General features: G+C 44.4%; 1 protein-coding gene across 1 annotated transcript; it reads left to right on the forward strand.

Annotated features, from left to right (window-relative positions):
• The first annotated feature begins 583 nt into the window (after positions 1 to 583).
• Positions 584 to 16,235, forward strand: LOC149330606 (retinol dehydrogenase 5-like). Its single transcript, XM_089561224.1, has 5 exons — positions 584 to 788; positions 4,870 to 5,076; positions 7,154 to 7,336; positions 8,699 to 8,831; positions 15,238 to 16,235. Exons 1-5 carry the CDS (start codon positions 584 to 586, stop codon positions 15,599 to 15,601), a joined length of 1,092 nt encoding a protein of 363 aa, XP_089417350.1. The 3' UTR covers positions 15,602 to 16,235.
• Positions 16,236 to 19,186: the final 2,951 nt, after the last annotated feature.

Consider the following 19,186-nt stretch of genomic DNA (forward strand, 5'->3'; position numbering starts at 1 on the left):
CCACATCTCCTTAGAGACCAATATCGTATCAGGTCAGAGTAGGCAGATCTCTTGCTTCTGATTGAAAACAGCGCGGAAAAACCGCATGAGAGAAAGAACGGACACACACAAGTGCTGAACGCAGCTCTTTTCAGCTCTAATGAAATCGTTGGGCAAGTTCGTGACTTAACACTCTAATTGAAAACAACGCGAAAAAGCGGGTGTGTGTTTTGCCCGTGGGAACGCGTTTGCCTGCCACTCTCAAGAAGTTGACGCGCTTGCTTCCACATTTACATACGCTATTCACGGCTATTTACTTATCATTCAGGATTCATTTACCGTGTCGTCTATGGCCGGTTCTCAGCGCGAGCTTTTACCCGCTCCCACATAGCTCTAGAGCAAATGTTGTTTCAGTAAACGTTCACATGTGCGGTACATGTCAACCTTGCTAAGAATTGCTTCTACGGCTCGGTCTTAGCGCCACCTCTATTTAAGAGATGCCCAGTGGCATTCCTTTTCAGAGAGAAACCATCGTCAGCAAGGAGAGCGTGTTTGCTATGTAGGAAACTCGAACACTTGTTTGCTGGCGTTATAGTGTACGGCCATGAGGACCTCTTGGACTCTCATCGTGGCGTTCGCCCTGCTCTTCTGGAACTTGTGGGACTCTGTTCCATTTCTGCAACGATTAGGAGGTATCGTGGGTTCTGTTTCCATCATCCTGTTCGCGGCACACTGGGTCGCCAGGTTCACCTGGAAGGTGCTGTTTGTGAAGCATCTTCCAAGCGACGGAAAAAGTGTCCTCGTCACTGGTGAGTCTTGCGGTTAAGGGGTTAATCTCTAAACCCTTATAGATGTTGTTTTTGGAATTAGTGAATATAAATCTACGTGTTTTTGACCAGAACCTAAGCTTACGCCAAAGGTCGAACTATATGTGACTTATTACCCATATTTTAGCGGAACATTGATTTGAAGTTTGAGAACTGCATATGTGTGTTGATCTGTGCCCAAACCACTCTATGATACAGTAATCGCAAAATATTCTGTCGAGGCACAGTGGTAAACTGCTATTCATCACTCATAAGAGAGCAGCGCGAAAAACTACACGAAAAACACAGTAGAAACGCAGAATACTGGACTGGCGCTAACTACCAAGTGTTCGATGATATGTAGTCGAGCACATTATAAAGCCATCACAATGGCTTTATGGGCTTTATGTTATCGCTTTATAATGTGGTCAGTCGCTTCACTATAAATAGTTGGTAGCCAGCGTCCGTTCTGTCTTGTGTGTTTCTGGTGTGTTTCATGCCCTTTTTTGCGCGGTCCTCTTATGAACCAAGTCAAGTATGAACCAACAAGCCCAAACACAAACATGTCCAACACTCTGGGACAGAAATTTTTAAAATTGGAAAATTGCAAGATACTGTCACGGAAATGTTGAAGGTAATGGTCAATTCTTCTGATATGTAGCAAAATCTTTCTTTTAAGGTGTTTCCATCGATCTCATCAAACAGTTAAGATTGCCGTAGGAAACCAAATAGTGATTGTTGTAGTAAAGTATTAAATTATATAAAAAATTCGCGTTTATAAACGATTCCCCACTCAAAAATGTTTTGTCCAAAATCTTTGGATATGTTTTAGTCTAATTGCTTTCTATGAGCTGAGAGCTAGTATCTGCCAAAAGTAGTCCACCTCATTCTTATCCTCATCATATTTCTAGTTCATGATTCGGATCTGCAATAACTTCCCGCCGTAGCTTAGTTGTATTAGCTGGCTACATCTAATGTTTCGCCGGCATTTCTATACTTACGTTCTCACCGTAGACAGCAGAAAACTTCTCCCTGGCTGAAACCCTCACTGAATAATATTTCATCACCTTCGCTGTGAAGGACAACGGTAGCTTTGCAAGCTCGAAAGATATTTTCGAGCACATTCGCATAGGCCTCTTCACACCCTGCTTAAGGGACACCGAAAAAAAAGGAAGCAGGACAAGATAGAAGAATGCGACGCCATAACACGCTTGTCGTCTGGAAGAAGGAAAACAAGAACTTCAGGATCTTCGTATGCAAAGTTGCACACGAAGCGAGAACGAAAAAAGGAGACACAAGGAATTCTGCAGGCAAGAAACTGTTCTGATAGTCAATGCCGATCACGTAGTTTCCCCTCGTTCGCGTCTGCGGCGTAGCTCAGAATTATAATAGGTAAATGTACCGCTTAGCCATTTTATCTTCCTGGTATCAATTATGCTCATCGTATCGAAACACGTCGAGGCTTTCACATGCGAGCTGCAGATTCCAATCTACGGGAATAGCTTGAGCTCCTATTTATTACCACTTGTGTCATTCTTTTGTCCTGCTTTTATTACCCTTTTGTCAATTACCAACTAGGGCTACTGGGGGGAACAGATGCGAACACGTAGGTCATTACAACACAAAACTAAAGTTAGGAAATGTTTGAGATTATTGTTTTGACAACACTCGAAAATCTCGGATGCGAATCGATGGAACATTGTATACTGATTATTCGTATTTATTTGGAAGACTGCACCTGCCATGTACGTTTAATATTCGAAAGGACACCTGTCATCGGTACAAATAAAGTTGGCGGCTGTCCAAGGAAAAGCACCAGAAATTAACTGTATGTTTTCTTTACAGCCCTGTTCCTAAGTTTTGAAACCATTCCAGCGCAGATAACATTTAATGTTTGTTGTTTCCGTGGCCTCAGTTCGGGCAATTTTAGCAGGCAACACAGCGTTTGGGACATCAAAAACATTAATCACATGTTATTGCCAGCTCTTCGCGTCAACAAAAAAAGCTTGAGGCTTATATCAGCTCCTTCTACACACCTTATGAGCGGAGTCATCGTTTCCAACCGCTATTTCAGTCTTTCAACGCACGTGCGAATGTTTTTCTAATAACATCTGTGACGTCATCGCTGCGTAAACCGAAGCATCATCTATTGCCACGAAACGAGTTTCGGTTTGCTTTCTTAAAATTGCTCTCTTTGGAATTTTGGATAAAGTTCTATTGTGACACAGACAGGGGCCTCAAAGGAATGTAGTGCGATCATTAACTCAAGATGTTCGAAAAAGCATTGGAGTTGGTTTTTAATGAAAGCTTTAACACGGCATAAAAGCTGTTTGATTCTCTCTTTGGAACCAACTTTTCCTCTGCAGGGTACAGTGAAATGCTAGTTTAAAGAGCATAGATGAGCTTACATATAAGTATCCTGAAGGCTGCGTTCCTGAGCAGAGCCATCTAATGAAGTAACATCGCAATGTTTGCAGTCATACTTCGTGCTGCAAACGCAGCAATAATACTTGAGTTGAGCTCAGAAGCTAATGATGTATTGTGCCGCGGAGCATACAATTTACTCGCGAAAAAATTACAATTAAAAAACTGCAAGAGAGTGTTATCTTAGAATTAAAGGCTGGTTTAAAGAGCACAGATGAGCTTACAAATAAGTATCCTGAAGGCTGCGTTCCTGGGCAGAGCCATCTGATGAAGTAAGATTGCAATGTTTGCAATCACACAACGTGCTGCAAACACACCAATAAAACTTGAGTTGAGCTCGAAGCTAATGATGCAGTGTATCACGGAGCGTCCAATTTACTCGCGAAAAAAATCACCATAAAAACTGCAAGAGAGCGTTATCTTACTGCAAAATGAGCACTTTCGATAGGGATCGACAGAATCGGGATTGATCTCAATGCAGATCGCAGTTGCTGCACGGCCAATTCAATCGCAACCGGTCACGATCCTGCCCAACCCCCAAGGCTGTTCACGAAGAGCGATTGAGAACTGCTAGACTCGTGCTCGGCAGACAGACAAATGCGAAATAAAAATGGCGCAGGAATCTTTCCTGCGCACATGCATTGTGTCTCCATAGGGAGCAGCAATTTATATTGGCAGTGGTGAACTGGGAGGGTAAAGAAAATACATTTACCCACGGCAGATACTAGCCTCAGATCGGGACGAAGAGAGTGAAATGACAGGAGTACAGAAATGGAGTGGAATTCATTCGGCTGGTAATCCTCGGCTGATGCATCCCCGCCTACCGTAGTGTTCTTCAAAAGGAAAGTATACAGCAGTTGTATCTCTTCAGTACTCACCTACGGGGCAGAAACTAAGAGGCTTGGTTAAGCCCGGTAATTGCGAAAGCAATATCCGTAACTACGCCATGGTTCAGCTGGTAGTGTAGCTGGTGGTGGTGCTTGTGGTTAGACATGAGGTGATGCATCGGTTAACAGTCCAATCCAAACCAATCCAATCGAATGCACTCCAATCCAATCCAATGTAATCTAATCTAATCTAATCCAATCCAATCCAGTCCAATCCAATCCAATCCAATCCAATGTAATCTAATCCAATCTAATCCAATGTAATGCAATCAAGGTCAAATGAAGGTCAATGGTGGTCACCGCCGCGGTATGGCAAAGGCGTGAATTGCAAGTAGTATTGCTTTCGCAATAAAATATATTAACTTTTATGTTTTCGTTTAATCATTTCAGTATAGTTTGATTAAGTGCGGCTTTATTTTCAGAATTCTATTCCCTCTCTAACGCCGCCCGATTGCCTTGCCAGTAAAGAAACAATATCACCCATGTATACGGACCACTGCTAAGGTGTTTAGTGTGCGTTTGCGATGTGCTCCAGCGCTTTCGTAGGAGGAGTTTTTTTTTTGTTCTGCGAAGATGTACATCATGCTGAAAGAGGAGGAAAAAAAAATGTAATGCAGATGACGAAATTGTGTCCATAAACTTGCTTCCAAGCAACCTATTTTTCTAAATGTTACACACACCTTTTTGCTGGCTAATATTAAGCGTGGTAAATTCATCTGAATGAAAGAAATGCGGATATCCGTGGAAGTTGGACTCACTCTATTTCCTTCCAGGCTGCGGCAACGGCATAGGCCGTGCACTCGCCAAGCGCCTCAGCAGAGAGGGGTACCTGGTCTTCGCCGGGTGCCGTGACTCCCAGTGCGAAGGAGCCAAGGAGCTCAGCCAACTGGAGAACATCAGGGTGCTGCAGCTGGACGTCACCCGGGACGAGGAAGTTGAGGATGCCTACTCCATCGTCAAGCGAGAGCTGGGCTCCAGAGGTAATAGGCGTCTTGCTCAACTATTATCACTCCTGACTTCTTTCTCTGTACACGCCCGCTTCGCTGTGACCTTTGTACCTGTACACAGTCGGAAATGTTACAGTGCGTTTAAGAACCGTGCAACTTATTTGCACGGAGTATCATCATCATCATCACCAGCCTGACTACGCCCACTGTGGAGCAAAGGCCTCTCCCATGTCTCTCCATTTAACCTTGTCCCTTGCTAGTTGCGGCCACCGTTTCCCCGCAAACTTATTATTCTCATCCGCCCACCTAACTTTCTGCCGCCCCCTGCTGCGCTTGCCTTCTCTTGGAATCCGGAGAGTATAGAACTGCGCTATTACACGCAGCTGCCACCGAAACCTGAGCGTAAAGAGGAAATGCGGATAAAACGCGTCTAAATTTTTTTTCTAAAAGTTGATAATCTCTCGGCTCCAAATGAGGAACCAAGGACACGCCACCTCTAGTGCAATAACAACAAAAATACTGGCGCGCATGGAAAGTTCACTAGACAGAGAAAAGCTGGACGATTCGGGAACTTATCGAGAGTTGGACAGCGATCTGTACGCGGTACTAGTACGTGCAGTGTGGCAAGAATTTTTGTTTGTAGGGACGCATGGGATTAAGAACTGCTGGTTTATCCAGCAAAATCTGTGTGCGCGACTATTTGCGGCTGAACAGTGTCCCAGTCGGAGAAGTATGTCATGACCAGAAAGTTCTTCGTCTTTCTGCTTGCGAAAGAAAATACGTAGGAACCCAACAGTCAACAAACTCGAAAAAAGCAACAGGATTTTTTCTTTTAATTTGTACGCTGATCCATGGGAAATTAATAGGGCATTCACTTAATAGCTGGAATATGATCTATTAGAAAGGACAACAAAAAGCAGCATCATGCCCCATATGTGGTTGTTTCTAATCTTGAGCTTAAGATGGAAACGACATTCTTTAAAATCATAGGAAACGGCAGGACGTCGGACCCTTAAATATACCTGCTTTTCTTGCCTTTAGCCGCGTTAACATTTAACGGCCAAGGTTCCCAAAGAACGCGGTTTTGTTGTCGTCGCTAAAAAGCGTCCGTGCCGCCCAGCGTCACCTGAAGGAACTGCGCAGGGCGACCCGAACACGCTGAATATATTCATTATCTCGAGTCAGCTGGAGCCGAATTTCCGCATTATGAGTTGCGCAATCGCCATTGAGTTTTTTTTTTTTTTAACGCGATAGCATCACAGAGTCACGAAGGCGAAAACAGCCCGTCAATGTCTGTGCGGAGCCTACACCTGTTGGGTGATGTTCAGGAAGGTTTGCCTCTCTCCACCTGCCATCTTTCAACCACCCCCCTGATCTCTTGCCCCTCTCCCCTTCGTCCTCTCCACCTGTAGATGCCGCGCGAAGAATGACTCAACAAAAATGAAAATGACTTCGATGAAAATCCCTCAGACAACAACAGGCCTACGTGCAAACCGCTACTCCAAAAACTATCAATGCGAACATAAGGCTTGCGGGAGTGCTGCTAGCATTTCTCAAGAAGCGCAAGCTACGTCTCACAAGCCCCACCGGTGGCTTTGTTTGAAACAGTCACCTGCCAGTGCAGTGGTACAGGGTTGGTCAAAAGTTCCAAGGCCACAGAGTCTGTTTTGCATACTTATATCCTGGCATTTATGATGGCGGTAAAGCTGCAAAGACTCTCAGAGGTTTGAACGATACTTCTTCTACCCTCTAGAGATACTTTGAGCTTCGGTGATGTCGTAAAATCCTGACTATGCTGCTCAAAAGCAGACCCTGCGGCCTGAAAACTTTTGACCGACCCTGTACATCGCTTAACTGCTGCGCCGCTGCGCTGGTAGTGGTATATGAGGACTCGTCGCCACCTATGGTTTTGACATTGTTTTCTCTACTTGCCTACTCGAAATTCGAAGCGAATAAGAAATGGAGTATTTTGGGGAGTGAATGACAATGAACTCAGAACTGGAATAGTATCAATACTGGAATTGACTGCTTAGGGAACGAAACAAGCTATCGCAATTCATCCGCATTAGTCAAATTGATCGAGCCCAATTTATTTTTTTTTCTTTGACAGTCCTCTGGTCCGTCGTATCCAACGCCGGCGTGAACAACGTCGGCCTTTTGGAGCTGCTCACGATGGATAGCATCATCAAGATATTCAACGTGAATGTCTTCGGAACGCTCCGGGTAACCAAGAAGTTCCTGCCAATCCTTAAAACGAGCAAAGGACGAATGATCGTCGTGAACAGCCCTTGCGGTAAGAATCTAGAAGCTAGTAGAGTGTGTTGAAGAGTATGTTTCCAATCATTTCTAGTGGTGTCTAGTTTAATGTACCGCGGTTTTTTTAGTTAAAGACTCTTGTCAAAGGAACATTGAGAGGAACTCCGCCCGTTTATCGTTCTCAAGATGAATTGATCCTTTGGTTCTTTCTGGGTATTTTGACCTAATTGTCCTGCTGCCAAAGACTTTTTATGGTCGAGAAACTTGAATTTAATGGCTTTCCCGTTCCTTGATGCAAACTCATGACGCATACACCAAAAATGATTGGTTGTCTTCGTTTTGAAGTCAGTAGAGGTGGCTGGGCCTCCCGGATCCGCTCCCCACAATTGTTGCCGGAGCATGCAGTTCAATTTCCAAATGGGCGCGTGATGACGACACTCGTATTTAGTTTAAAGTCTTTTGTAGCTTGTAAAACCTACTTTTCGGTAAAACTGGTCACGTTGTGACTAGAACGCCTGATTCTACTGATTCACTCCAACTTCAGTTTGTCTTCAGTGTCCTTTTAAGGTATATTCTGACTTCGTGTCGACCTCGGTAAGGGAAAATGAAAGACCACCAAAAACCAAAGATGAATTTGCGGAAACTCACCACAGATGAGTCTCAGAATTCTCAGTGTGTTCATGTGATGTCATTACTCTAGGTTAAGAATGTGAGCACCCACATTCAATCCTTTTCACGATGTAAATATTGATGGATGGTTGAGAATCATTGTGCCCGCTTCAGTTTTTTGTGAACTTCGGCATAAGAAGAATAAAGTTTTATTTCGTATTTCCTGGTGAGCCAATATGTGGACGATATTGCAAGACAAAACAAGCTCATTTCTCTTCGAAGCCACAATAAGACAGAGATGGGGACCACACAACGCCAGTGTGTCCTATGCCATGCTTCCTTTTCTGCAATCCTGGCACTGGTTTACCGTTTTTTTTTTCTGAAAAAAAAAAATGCCCTGTTGTATTATATGACCCAACTAATGTGTTCTCACATTGTGCACAGATTTTACAGTGAGATCTGTTATTGGCAAGATTTGTTGGCGCGGAGTCGGTGTCGTTGGCGTGCTACAACACGTGCAATGCACCAAGCTCCTTCGCCAGAGGACTGATAAGCCGTGCGGTATCATTACAACGCTCGAAGGTTGTAGGGCACAGTGGAGTGAAGTCAGGCATGACGTCCCAACATATTACCACTCTCACTGGGCCGTGCAGAATGACGTGATGCATGACGTCAAAAATTTAGCAAACACGCCGACTGGCATCCCTATTTCGCAGCGATGAGCTATCGCTGATATCGGTATTACCGCAAAGGTAAATGCGTTGTCAATTATCTTCCTTCTCATTTTCAGGGCACTTTACGATCCCATCGGCAGTCCCCTATTGCATGGCAAAGCATGCTCTGGTGTCTATGGTCGACGGCCTTCGCAGAGAGTGCCAAGGAAAAGGCGTCGACTTCATTAACATCGATCCGTCTGCATACAAGTGAGCCCTTGCTAAGCTTACCAACGCTAGACCCGAAATCGTAAAGAAAGTGTGCGAAAAATTAGACGTGTAAGATTTTGAATAGGGTGTTTAAATAACAGGTGATGTGAAAGAAGGCTTGCTATGTGCACACTCTGGCATTCGCTCAGTCTCTAAGGGCCGTAGTTAACGGAACTTATCATGAAAGATTGACTGTATGAAGAAATGCTGCCGTTAAAAGCCGTGTGGAGGTCTTGCGAACAGCCCGTTTAAACGCATATTCACTACTGACTGGCCACTGGTCCGAAATGGTAAAGCATTTGATAACATCCTATTCGCCGACAGCTTTCGTGGTAGTGAATACAAGGCAACAGGGCCGGATCGCAACGGCCGCATGGCATTTTGCTCGCTTTGCGGTTGCTTCGCGCCGTGGCTGGTATAGCTGGCGCCATCTCTGAACCTTCCTCATAAGTGAGCGCATCTCACCATGGCCGAGCCCAAGCCGGCCGCCATCTTATAAGAGAGATTTCTGTGGTTTTTAGAGTTTCACTTATTCCAATGAAACGCTTAAATAGGTTATTCTCCCCGTCGCAGTCATCTTCCCCAAGTTTGGCAGCCAGGTCGTAATTCTTTCCTGCGCAGTCCCATTTGAAATTTTGCGTTTTTGTAGGACTCAATTCAGTTTATTTCTGCCGGCAACACGGCGTTTGCGATATAAAAAAAAATCATTCATCGCACGTTACTGCCCGCTCTCTACGTCAGCAACAAATTTTGAGACTGCTATTAAGTCTTGATAGAAATTTTATGAACGGGGCAGTCATTTGCAGTCATTATTTCAGTTATTCAACGCAGGTACGAGTGCTTTTCCAATGATGTCATGGACGCCATCAGTGCCTCAACCAGAGCATCCTTCCTGGCTAAGAAGAAAGTTTTGGTTTTCCTTTGGTGTAATTGCTTTTTCAAAGGACTTGCCTTTAACACTTGGTTTCAGTTAAAGAAGCTGTTATTGCCGCGCGATGAGGCCTTGGAAATTGCAATTAAGCTAGAAATGTGCCTTTAAAGGGGTCGCTGCATTGCAATTCAAACATTACGAAAAAAAATGATTGTTCAAAATTATTGTATTTACTCGCATGCCTAGCTTTTTATGTTCCTAAGTTTGATTCCTAAAATTTATAGGGAAGTACACTAAAAAAATTGTTTCGCAAACCATGGTGGCTGTGCATTGCGGATAAACGACTAAAGAATGAAAACCCTACATGTTTCTCCCTAGATACCCACTTTGCGGAGCAGATTTCCACACGACTAATTTATATATTTACCACGTTTTTTCTTCTATATATATATATAGGTTACGAGAGCATAAAGTTCTCGGCTGCGTACAGGAGTATATAGCGAAGTGTATGCCTCGTTAAAGGAAACAATTATTTGACTACACGTTTCGATCGGAAGACCGATCTTCTTCAAGAGTTGACTCTTGAAGACTCTTCTATATATATATATATATATATATATATATATATATATATATATAGAGAGAGAGAGAGAGAGAGAGAGAGACAGAGAGAGAGAGAGAGAGAGAGAAAGAGAGAGAGAAGTATACGCTTCGTTAAAGGAAACATATTTATTCGACTATATTCGACTCGACGTTTCGATCGGATGACCGATCTTCTTCAAGAGTGATTTTACTTTGTTAATGCATCCCCTTTTATGGGGGTGGGCACAGAACGGGTGAGAAACACTGCTTTAAAAGGTTTTTTCTTTTTTTCCGAGGTCCTTTCCCTGCTCTTTTCGTTGTCTCGTTGTCTCTTCTCTTTTTTTTTCTCTCCCCTCCTCTCTCAGTTGGGAGTCAGATATATTTGCTTCCTTTTTTTCTTTTTTCTTTTTTCCTGCCCTCGCGGCCAGGTGCCCGCATTTTTCCACGAAAGTTGCTGCACGGTCACGCACCCTGTCGAGCCTCTGGGAGCTGGACACGCCTGTCAATATGCAAGCCTGTGGTGCTTAACAAAGCCGAGGCCGCATCTTGACGTTGTATTTTCTTACTGAATACCTGTTCGTCGCATTTTTTTTTTGCGTGTGGGTCGCACTCCCTCTATATTTTTTATGTGTATTGCTCTGCTATGTGCTTTGTGTTTCTCACCTGTTCTCTGCCCACCCCTATAATAGGGGATGCAGTAACAAAGCAAAATCACTCCTGAAGAAGATCAGTCTTCCGATCGAAACGTCGAGTCGAATAAATGTGTTTCCTTTAACGAAGCGTATACTTCGCTATATAGTCCTGTAAGCAATCAAGTACTTCATGCTCTCGCAACCTATATATATATATATACTCTTGGGCACAGATATGTGAGTGAAATTGTGTAACAGTATTCATAAGATTATTCCTAACATGCTTAAACAATTACATGTCTACACAACCACAAGTAAAAAAAAATTTGCTGATAGCCACGGCCCCCCTTAAATAATGAGTACTTTGCAGAAAGTTGACATGGTAATTATTACTGGGGAAAAAACTATTGTTCGGCAGTACAGCCTAAAATGTCGGAGAAGTAAGCCTGCAGAAGCCGTAGAAAACACGGCGTCACTAAACCTATTCAATAGTTCTTCTTTGAGACTAACAGTAATATTATCGCTAAGTGAGAAGTTATTATTTATTTCTTCTTTAAGAATACTGTACGCCTAATTAGGCTCTTACAGGAGTGGGCAAAATAATGGGACAGTTATACAAAACAATAGCATATCCAGTATAACATACACAAGATAAAAAACAAGATACATGCGCACAGCACTAGGATAGACCATAGCGAAAAGGCTGTTAACAAATATACAGTCCGTTAAGAGACTGTCAAAGGGCATGCGCATTGCCATACACGTTGATTTCGATGTAACTAAAATACGGGAAAGAAGAACGACAAAACCACGAAGAGATACAATCAGGTCAACTTGGTAGGCACAAGGCACAAGTACAAAAAAAATATTATTCAACTAAACACTCGCGGTGAATAACTCGAGGCATCGTATAAGTTACTTTTTTATAGTTAATTCTGTTTTTCAAAGAATGACTCAACGTTTTCCAAAAAGATATCAAGAGATACGTCGTCCACGAATTCGTGAGGCAGATTACTCCATTTTTCAATGGATAACGGGAAAAATGAGAATTCATATGTGTTGCATCGCGCTGGAATGGGTCTGATACACTTTTCATGGTTTAATCGCTTGGAACGATGACAAGGTGCTTTGATGTACTGATTTTTATCAATTCTTATACGATCGTTGTAAAGGAGAAAAAGAAACGTCATCGAAACTACGCGTCGCCGACAAGTAAGGGTAGGGATACGCGCTTTAGCTCGCAGGGAAGATAGGCTGTCATGGCGTGAGTAGCAGGAATAAATAAACCGAAGGACCTTATTTTGAATTTTTTTCTAGTTGTTCGCTGAGGTATGACTGACGAGGGCTGCAAATGATGGTGCCGTATTCACGGATGGGCCTTATGAGGGTATTATAGGCTGTTATCTTTACATGGTGAGGAGCTGCCGACAGTTTTCTACGAAGAAAGCCAAGCTGGGCAAATGTTTAGGGGAATCCCCCAAGGTGGAGTAGATTTGTAATAAGGGAGTAATTACTCATTGACATCCACCCGAGCGCAGCCATACGGCTACGAAAAAAAGCTGTACAGCTTTCTCAGAAACTTGGCAGTTAAAGAAAAATTCGTCCTGGTCCGGGGTTCGAACCCGGGACCACCGCTTCACTGGAGCAGTCGCTCTACTAATTGAGCTAACCGGGGCGGCAAACTTATGGTAGCGCGAGAGCGAACCAGGACAAATTTTTCTTTAACCACGAAGTTTCTGAGAAAGCTGTATAGCTTTCCTTTGTAGCCGTATGGCTGCGCTCGGGTGGATGTCAATGAGTAATTACTCCCTTATTAGAAAGCCGAGCTGTTTGAATGCTTTTGCACACGTGTTGGTTATATGAGTGTTCCAGCTTAGCTTATGGATAAATGCAACGCCTAAATATTCCTTGCTACAGTTATTGCACACAAAGGGCTGGCTTCGTGCAAGTGCCTCCAGGATGCTATTCCACTCGTGTGGCGAGGAGGCCGTTGCGTACATGCGCTGGCTCACTATAAGCCCATCCCTCCGTTGTTATAGCTGTATTTTTTTCCAGATCGTGAGGAACATCGGGCACGGTTTCATTCGCGCCTAAAAGAAGGTGCTGGTAAGACGAACGCACTGTTTGCTTTGAACCACCCCTTTCTACTGAGGACAGCGGTAGAAGAAGAAGGAGGGTCAAGTATTGATGAAAGCTCTGCAAGTTGGTTCACATTTGCGCTGGCTCTAGCGCAGGCCTCCTCGCCTCCTGCGTTTGTCAGAGCACATTTTAAAATCCCAGCTGCTAAAAATTGATCAAGAACCGTCCATTACAGCCACCCTGGCAGGCTATGAGCAATATGAGAAACCATGCCAATACATACCTTTGGCATGTCATACCTTGACTTGGCATACAATACCATGCCAACAGCTTCGTCATTGTGTCACCCTTTCTCTTGTGCGCTGCTAAGCCAGTATGACAGCTTTACACCTTTTTGGCGCACAGTACATCAAGTCAACGAGCCCTCAAGCTATGTAATTTTCTTTTGAAGCTTACCTCCTCTTGTGGGCTTTCAGTAAAAGCTGTGTCAGAGTACCGTTCGGTGGCAGTATTACTGAACCCTAACGCACGACCCTAGAGTAGCCATGCACGCTCTCCAGAGGTATTCGGCTCTTCTCAAAATAAGTGCTTTGGCACTGCACACACAGGCATACGCGAAAGGCACAAGGTACCCCCTTTACCAAAAGTAACTGAGCAACTGGTTTTCGCTTCTCAACCGTATAACGGAGCCTTTACCGCACCCCTGAAGACCTGAAGGTGTCAGAATGTGATGGCAAGGGTTCCCCTTACTTTACCCAGAGTCAGAGCATAAGGACTACCTTAAGTGCCTCGGTAGGCGGCTAAGAAAGAAACCACCGTTTCTCGGTTATTTTTCGCAGAGACAGTACTCTAACAAATGTTCAGCTTCTGAGTAGGTATCCACCGAACACTATCGAAGTCCAAGCTCTAATGTACGCTCATGTCGTAAACGCTACCTTGTAAGTTCAGTGTGCGCGGCTGTTCGCTTGTCCTGTCAAGCATTCGAGAGAGGATCTCTCACATCAAAGAGAATTCATTGTCGTGACTGCGTCTTAGGCTACATTCAGTAGCCTCCTGATATGTCCCCTGAGCGTCGGGCTCAGGGGACATATCAGGAGAGTAAGGAGTCTGTTGAACCACAGAAGTCTGATTTTTCGCCAAAAAAGTCTGAATCAAGTGCGAGGAATATGCAGGAGCATTGTCGTCATGGATGCGCCACTTTCATTCCATAGGTTACATCAGTACTCGCCATTGCATCCTTAGTACCCATTTCATGGCCGCATTTTATCTTCGTATTTTTTTTTTCTTTTACCTCTTCCACGCTGCTCTCCTCCTGTCTTTATCTCCCAAATCCCCCTCCCTAGGCAGAGTAGCGTACGAGCGATATTGAAACGCCGGCTAAATTCATTACTTCATTAAAGAGTCTCTCTCTCTCTCGGGCTCAGGCTTCGTTTCATTTAGCCGATATGAAATTCCAAGATAAGTTTTGTTTAGTTCGAGTATTCGGCAGCTTGTAGCTTGTAGGCTTTACGAGGAGGGTTTGGTTGTCGACAAAAAAATTCAGGGGGCACTTTGGCTCTCTACAGTGCTGCAAGGCGAGAGCCTTTCATGGCGCATTGTTTGGCATTGACTGCGAGACTGTTTTTGCTGTACTAGTGCTTCATTTGACTACACACTTTGATTGCACATTACAACTACACACTTTGGCCGCCGACTCTGACTGCTTTTTTAGCACGACTCTCTCTCTGCTTCGATGAGTTCAGTTGTATCCATGGCTCTGTTCGCAGTAATGAGGTATGTAATGAGGTCACCCACGGACGCCTTACGCCCCCTGTCGGAGCGGACGACAACTATTTTATTAGTTGTGTGCTCCAAAAGGGGGTGTCAGGCATCCGTGGATAACCTCATTACTTCGAATCCGCACACTATGACGTCGTAACCATTTCGACCAATCGAAAAGCGTGACACCTCTGCTGACAACCTTCTGTGGACAACGACGAGGCATTAAAGGCTTTCGCCTTAAAACAAATGGTTTGCGTTTTTGACGCCACATGGTTTAACTCTCATTTGAGCATAGTACTACCCACATTTGCGAACGTGTAACTACAGGCGGGGCTATGATACACTACACAAGCGTTGCCTGTGCTAAAGCACTGCAGTACTTCCGCGTCTGCATGCGCTCTTAAGTCAGACAAGCAATATCGTTGGTGAACTGTCCTCATGTTGGAACTCTGTGGTTTCTCATCTAATCTTTCCCTCACAGAACTCAGATGACAGCCAAGATGGGCGGCATTGATTCGGTGCAGCAGGAATTGCAGCAGCTGTCTCCGGAGGTCACAGACCACTACAGCGAGGCCGAGATTCGACGCTGGTCGAGATTGCCGAGACTCATCTACGATGTGATCGAGAGGGAAAACCTCGACGAAGTCGTCGATCAGATAGTGCTAGCGATTCGCGAGACGGATCCGAAGACGTGCTACGTTTCACCATGGTTTTCCGCCAATTTCTTGACCCACGTGCCTCGGATTCTCCCCGCAGAGCTTGGCGACTTGGTCATAGGAACCATTGTGAAGCGTGCGCGCTTCGTATTACGAATGGCGGGTTATGGAGGAACAAAATCCAAGTAACGCGGGAGGCTTGTGTGGCGAGGATGCGTGCTAGGGCGAGGTGGTGGCCGTCTATCTCCGCAAGAAAAGCATGGCACACGAACCAAACCAGACGGGAGGAACAAGGAGAACACTGATAGCACGTATCTCTAAAAACTGTATCATCTCCGGGCATCAAAAATCTCTTAAATGCCTTAGGGACCAGGCGAAGTACATACTGAAACCCATCCGGTTTCAGGAAATCACACAGCAACGGTCGTTCTTTCGAAGCTCCCATCAGCCTTTTTCTCTGCACCGGACTTTCCTTCTCCAAGAAAACTCGATGAAAGTGTCACTGGGATCGCATGGGACTTCTGTATCGGCCTTGCTTTTGCATGGTACACCCATGATGGCCAGTTCTTTCTTATTGGACAGCTGTGGAAGCTTCCAGGAGGCTTTCCTGTAGATCCGGACTTTTTCGCTATTACTGCGTACAATATGGAAACTTGTAGAAATAGCGTGTTCCGGAGACGGACACAACCAACATCACATGCCTAGCATTGTGAAAGATAGAAGAGTTGGTAGACGTGATATTCCCCGCCCATTTCCTGGCACTTACATAGCACTATTTCGGAAGCCCAGACATTGTTCGGGCGCGCTGTTTTCCCTGTGCACGATGCAAATCTGCAAACGCGACCGACGACTACAAGGACACGCATCCGGCTAACAGGGCCCCCGAGATCCTCGTCTCGCGCAGGGAGTTTGTTGCTGAGGCTATAGAGTCCTGGTTTGACACCAGCAGGCGGCCACTGTCTCTGCAATAAAGCTCTCAAATTTCCTCATGCACACGTGCTGTAGTTTTTTAAAGTTGCTTTTGTTAAGAGCGTTTTCATGTATACATCCATGCCAGAGGTTCAACTTTTACTTCCGTGTGTACTGAACTTCTAAAAAATGAACTGAAAGCTTTATCACACAGGACGGGGCTTTGTGAACATGCCGACCTAATAATAATGTGCGCTTCCGCTGTTCTGAAAGCAGCATAAAAATTTACATATTTTAACAAACTTTGGTTATTTTCATGAATAAAGAACGAAGATGTGTTTAATTGCACCTTAACGCAAAGTCTTCAAGGTGCGGAAGGTGTATCGGAGAATCCCGGACGGGTCATTTTGATTTATTTCCCTGCGGGCTGGAGGGGCGTGATCTCTGCAGCTGTCTGTTTCAGGCAAACTGTTCAACGCCAGCGCAGCTTACTACATAGATAGCGCCACCTTAAGGACTGCGTCTGCGCTGGCCTCAGAAGGCAAACAATTATTTTCGTTTTTCTGAAACCGACAACTTCAGAGGACCGTTTACTATATAATTGAAAGGCCCACAAGGCACGAAATAAAATGGCCAAAAACATTTGGCTTCAGATGACCTGAGAATACATAAATAGGCTATTCATTTTGATCAAAGTGTAGGAATTAAGATGAACACACTATTTCACACGACAACAGGTGAAAAATTGCGCGGACACTTTTTCAACTAAAGTGTTGAGAGGCGAAAGCTGAGGACACTATGCCGAGACGACTTCCGGTGGATGGGACGTCACACCATTCCCGTGGCTATATGGATATCCAAATTATACATCTTTCGGGGAACCTTAAGTGTTAATTACGCTTACTTACACATTTTTACATCTAATTTGACACAAATCCGACGTTTTTCCGACTGTCGTGACAATTCTCTCTATGCCGCGATGACTTCCAGTGGATGAGACGTAACATCGTTCCCGTGGCTATATCGACGTCCACGCTATTTCGACGCAATTTCGACATTTTTTCCTATAAATAATTAACTAATTAATCTGCAGTCCTCAAACTTGGCTTCTAGGTTAATTTTTTTCCTCCCCTATTTGATGGAACCATTGGTTTTCTTCAATCTCTTTTAGTTCCCGAGTTAAACGCGTGTGACACGCTTTGTTAACGGACGACAGTATGAGCCATTAAAGGCTTTCGCCTTAATAATATATATCTTTCGATTGTTAGACGACGGCTCATAGCTTGATCACTTTTCGGAAGAGCGACTCTGCGTTGAAAATCTCCGCCTCATCGTTGTGTCACCTCAATAACAAAATTGTTTATATGGGACGGAAAAACTTCATTAAAAGCAGAGTCAAAAACTTTTCGCTATGTTGAGTCTCTGAATACGAATGTCTCGGGCTTTCAGAAGATTTCGGCAGCGCTTTCTACAGCTTTCACTGACAGGTTGCTTAAAATTTATTTTCGTTTAAATAACTTGAGCTACTCGGACAGTGCAGGGCACCATGAATCAGATATTTTGAATAAACAGAACTCTTTTTTTTTCTTCCCCTCTAATTAAGCATGTGGTTCCTCGGTGGTCCCGTCACATGACTTTACATAAGGGGAGTGTTTTGAAGTAGCGACTTCACAAGACATTATGGGTTGTCATTGTCATTTGCTAAAACTTTATAACCACACTGGTATGTTATCACGGTGACGTCAGCGGGAAGGTCGTTAAACTCTTACCTAGCCCCTAAAAAGATTTTCGTGCAAGCCGAAGACGATTGCCGGTCGAAAGACTATAAAGAGAGTTGCCGCACGCACTGGTCGGATGACGCGGCTGATCTACGGAAGAAAATTGAAACTTCTTTCCAAAAGCATATGTTTACGCAGCGTTTCAGGTTAGTGAGGAAGCCCGACTCTTTCCGCTCTCAGAATAACTCAAGTGCCAAAATAGCGGACGACCTTTGTAACCCTTTGGAGAGCTGCTTGTCTTGTAGTGTCTGGAAGGGTTCCAAAAGAGAACATTTGAATAATTTCTAAAGAAAGCAGTGGATTACGTACAATGCCAAAGTCAAGCGAAAGTGTGGGATATAAAAGTGCTAGATAGTTGAGTATTAACAAATTGGCCTCGAAATGCTTTTAAAGAAATGTCGACCGAGATCATCGCAAATTTTTCAGTGCAGGATGCAGAGAAGAGCCAGCTCGAGAAGCTATTTACTCATGAGACGAATAGTCCCGCAAACTAGCAGCACTCCAACAGTTGACGAAAACATTTACTCCCCGGTGCCCTATACAGTGCCTTGTTCGTCAACACTTGAATCTTAACAGCTTTCCAAGTCTTTTGCCGACAATTTATTTGGCCAATATATAGCATGCCTACACGTGAGTGTCGCTTTTATTTGGGCTGCTACAGAACAACATTCTGGATTTTCTGACGCGACGGCATTACTCTTGCTAACGTTGCATCTGCAGCGATTAAAATTGTGAAAAAGTGTGTCGCAAGCTGCCGTCGCGTTAAGTCGAATCTTGAAAGGCGTGAATTAAAGCGAGAGCAACTCGATACACGCTTTTTCGCAAACTTAACGGCTGCATTATTCGCAGAAGTAAAGCAGTCACGCCAGATAACTCTGAGCCTGTTGTTCTTTCGGATATCATGGGTGTTCCAGACTGCACGGCAACATTTAATGACTCCGTACACGTCACTTGGCCAGTGGGAGATAAGCTATCCAGCGTCAGCTTGAGAGTACGGACACCCCTCCGTCAAAAGTATACGGCCCTAGGGGTTTGCTTGTGAGGCCTGCTACATGCGTCGTTATGCATCCTCAGCAACCGTAACCTC

The sequence above is a fragment of the Amblyomma mixtum genome, chromosome 9 (genome assembly GCF_055824585.1).
Source record: "Amblyomma mixtum isolate Tamu chromosome 9, ASM5582458v1, whole genome shotgun sequence".
NCBI classification, from domain to species: domain Eukaryota; kingdom Metazoa; phylum Arthropoda; class Arachnida; order Ixodida; family Ixodidae; genus Amblyomma; species Amblyomma mixtum.

Excerpts from the sequence above, each read along its gene's own strand:
- LOC149330606 (XM_089561224.1), top strand. The coding sequence starts at position 584 with ATGAGGACCTCTTGGACTCTCATCGTGGCGTTCGCCCTGCTCTTCTGG. Across the intron at positions 7,337-8,698 it reads CGTCGTGAACAGCCCTTGCG|GGCACTTTACGATCCCATCG; the intron begins GTAAGAATCTAG and ends TCTCATTTTCAG. Across the intron at positions 8,832-15,237 it reads ATCGATCCGTCTGCATACAA|AACTCAGATGACAGCCAAGA; the intron begins GTGAGCCCTTGC and ends TTTCCCTCACAG.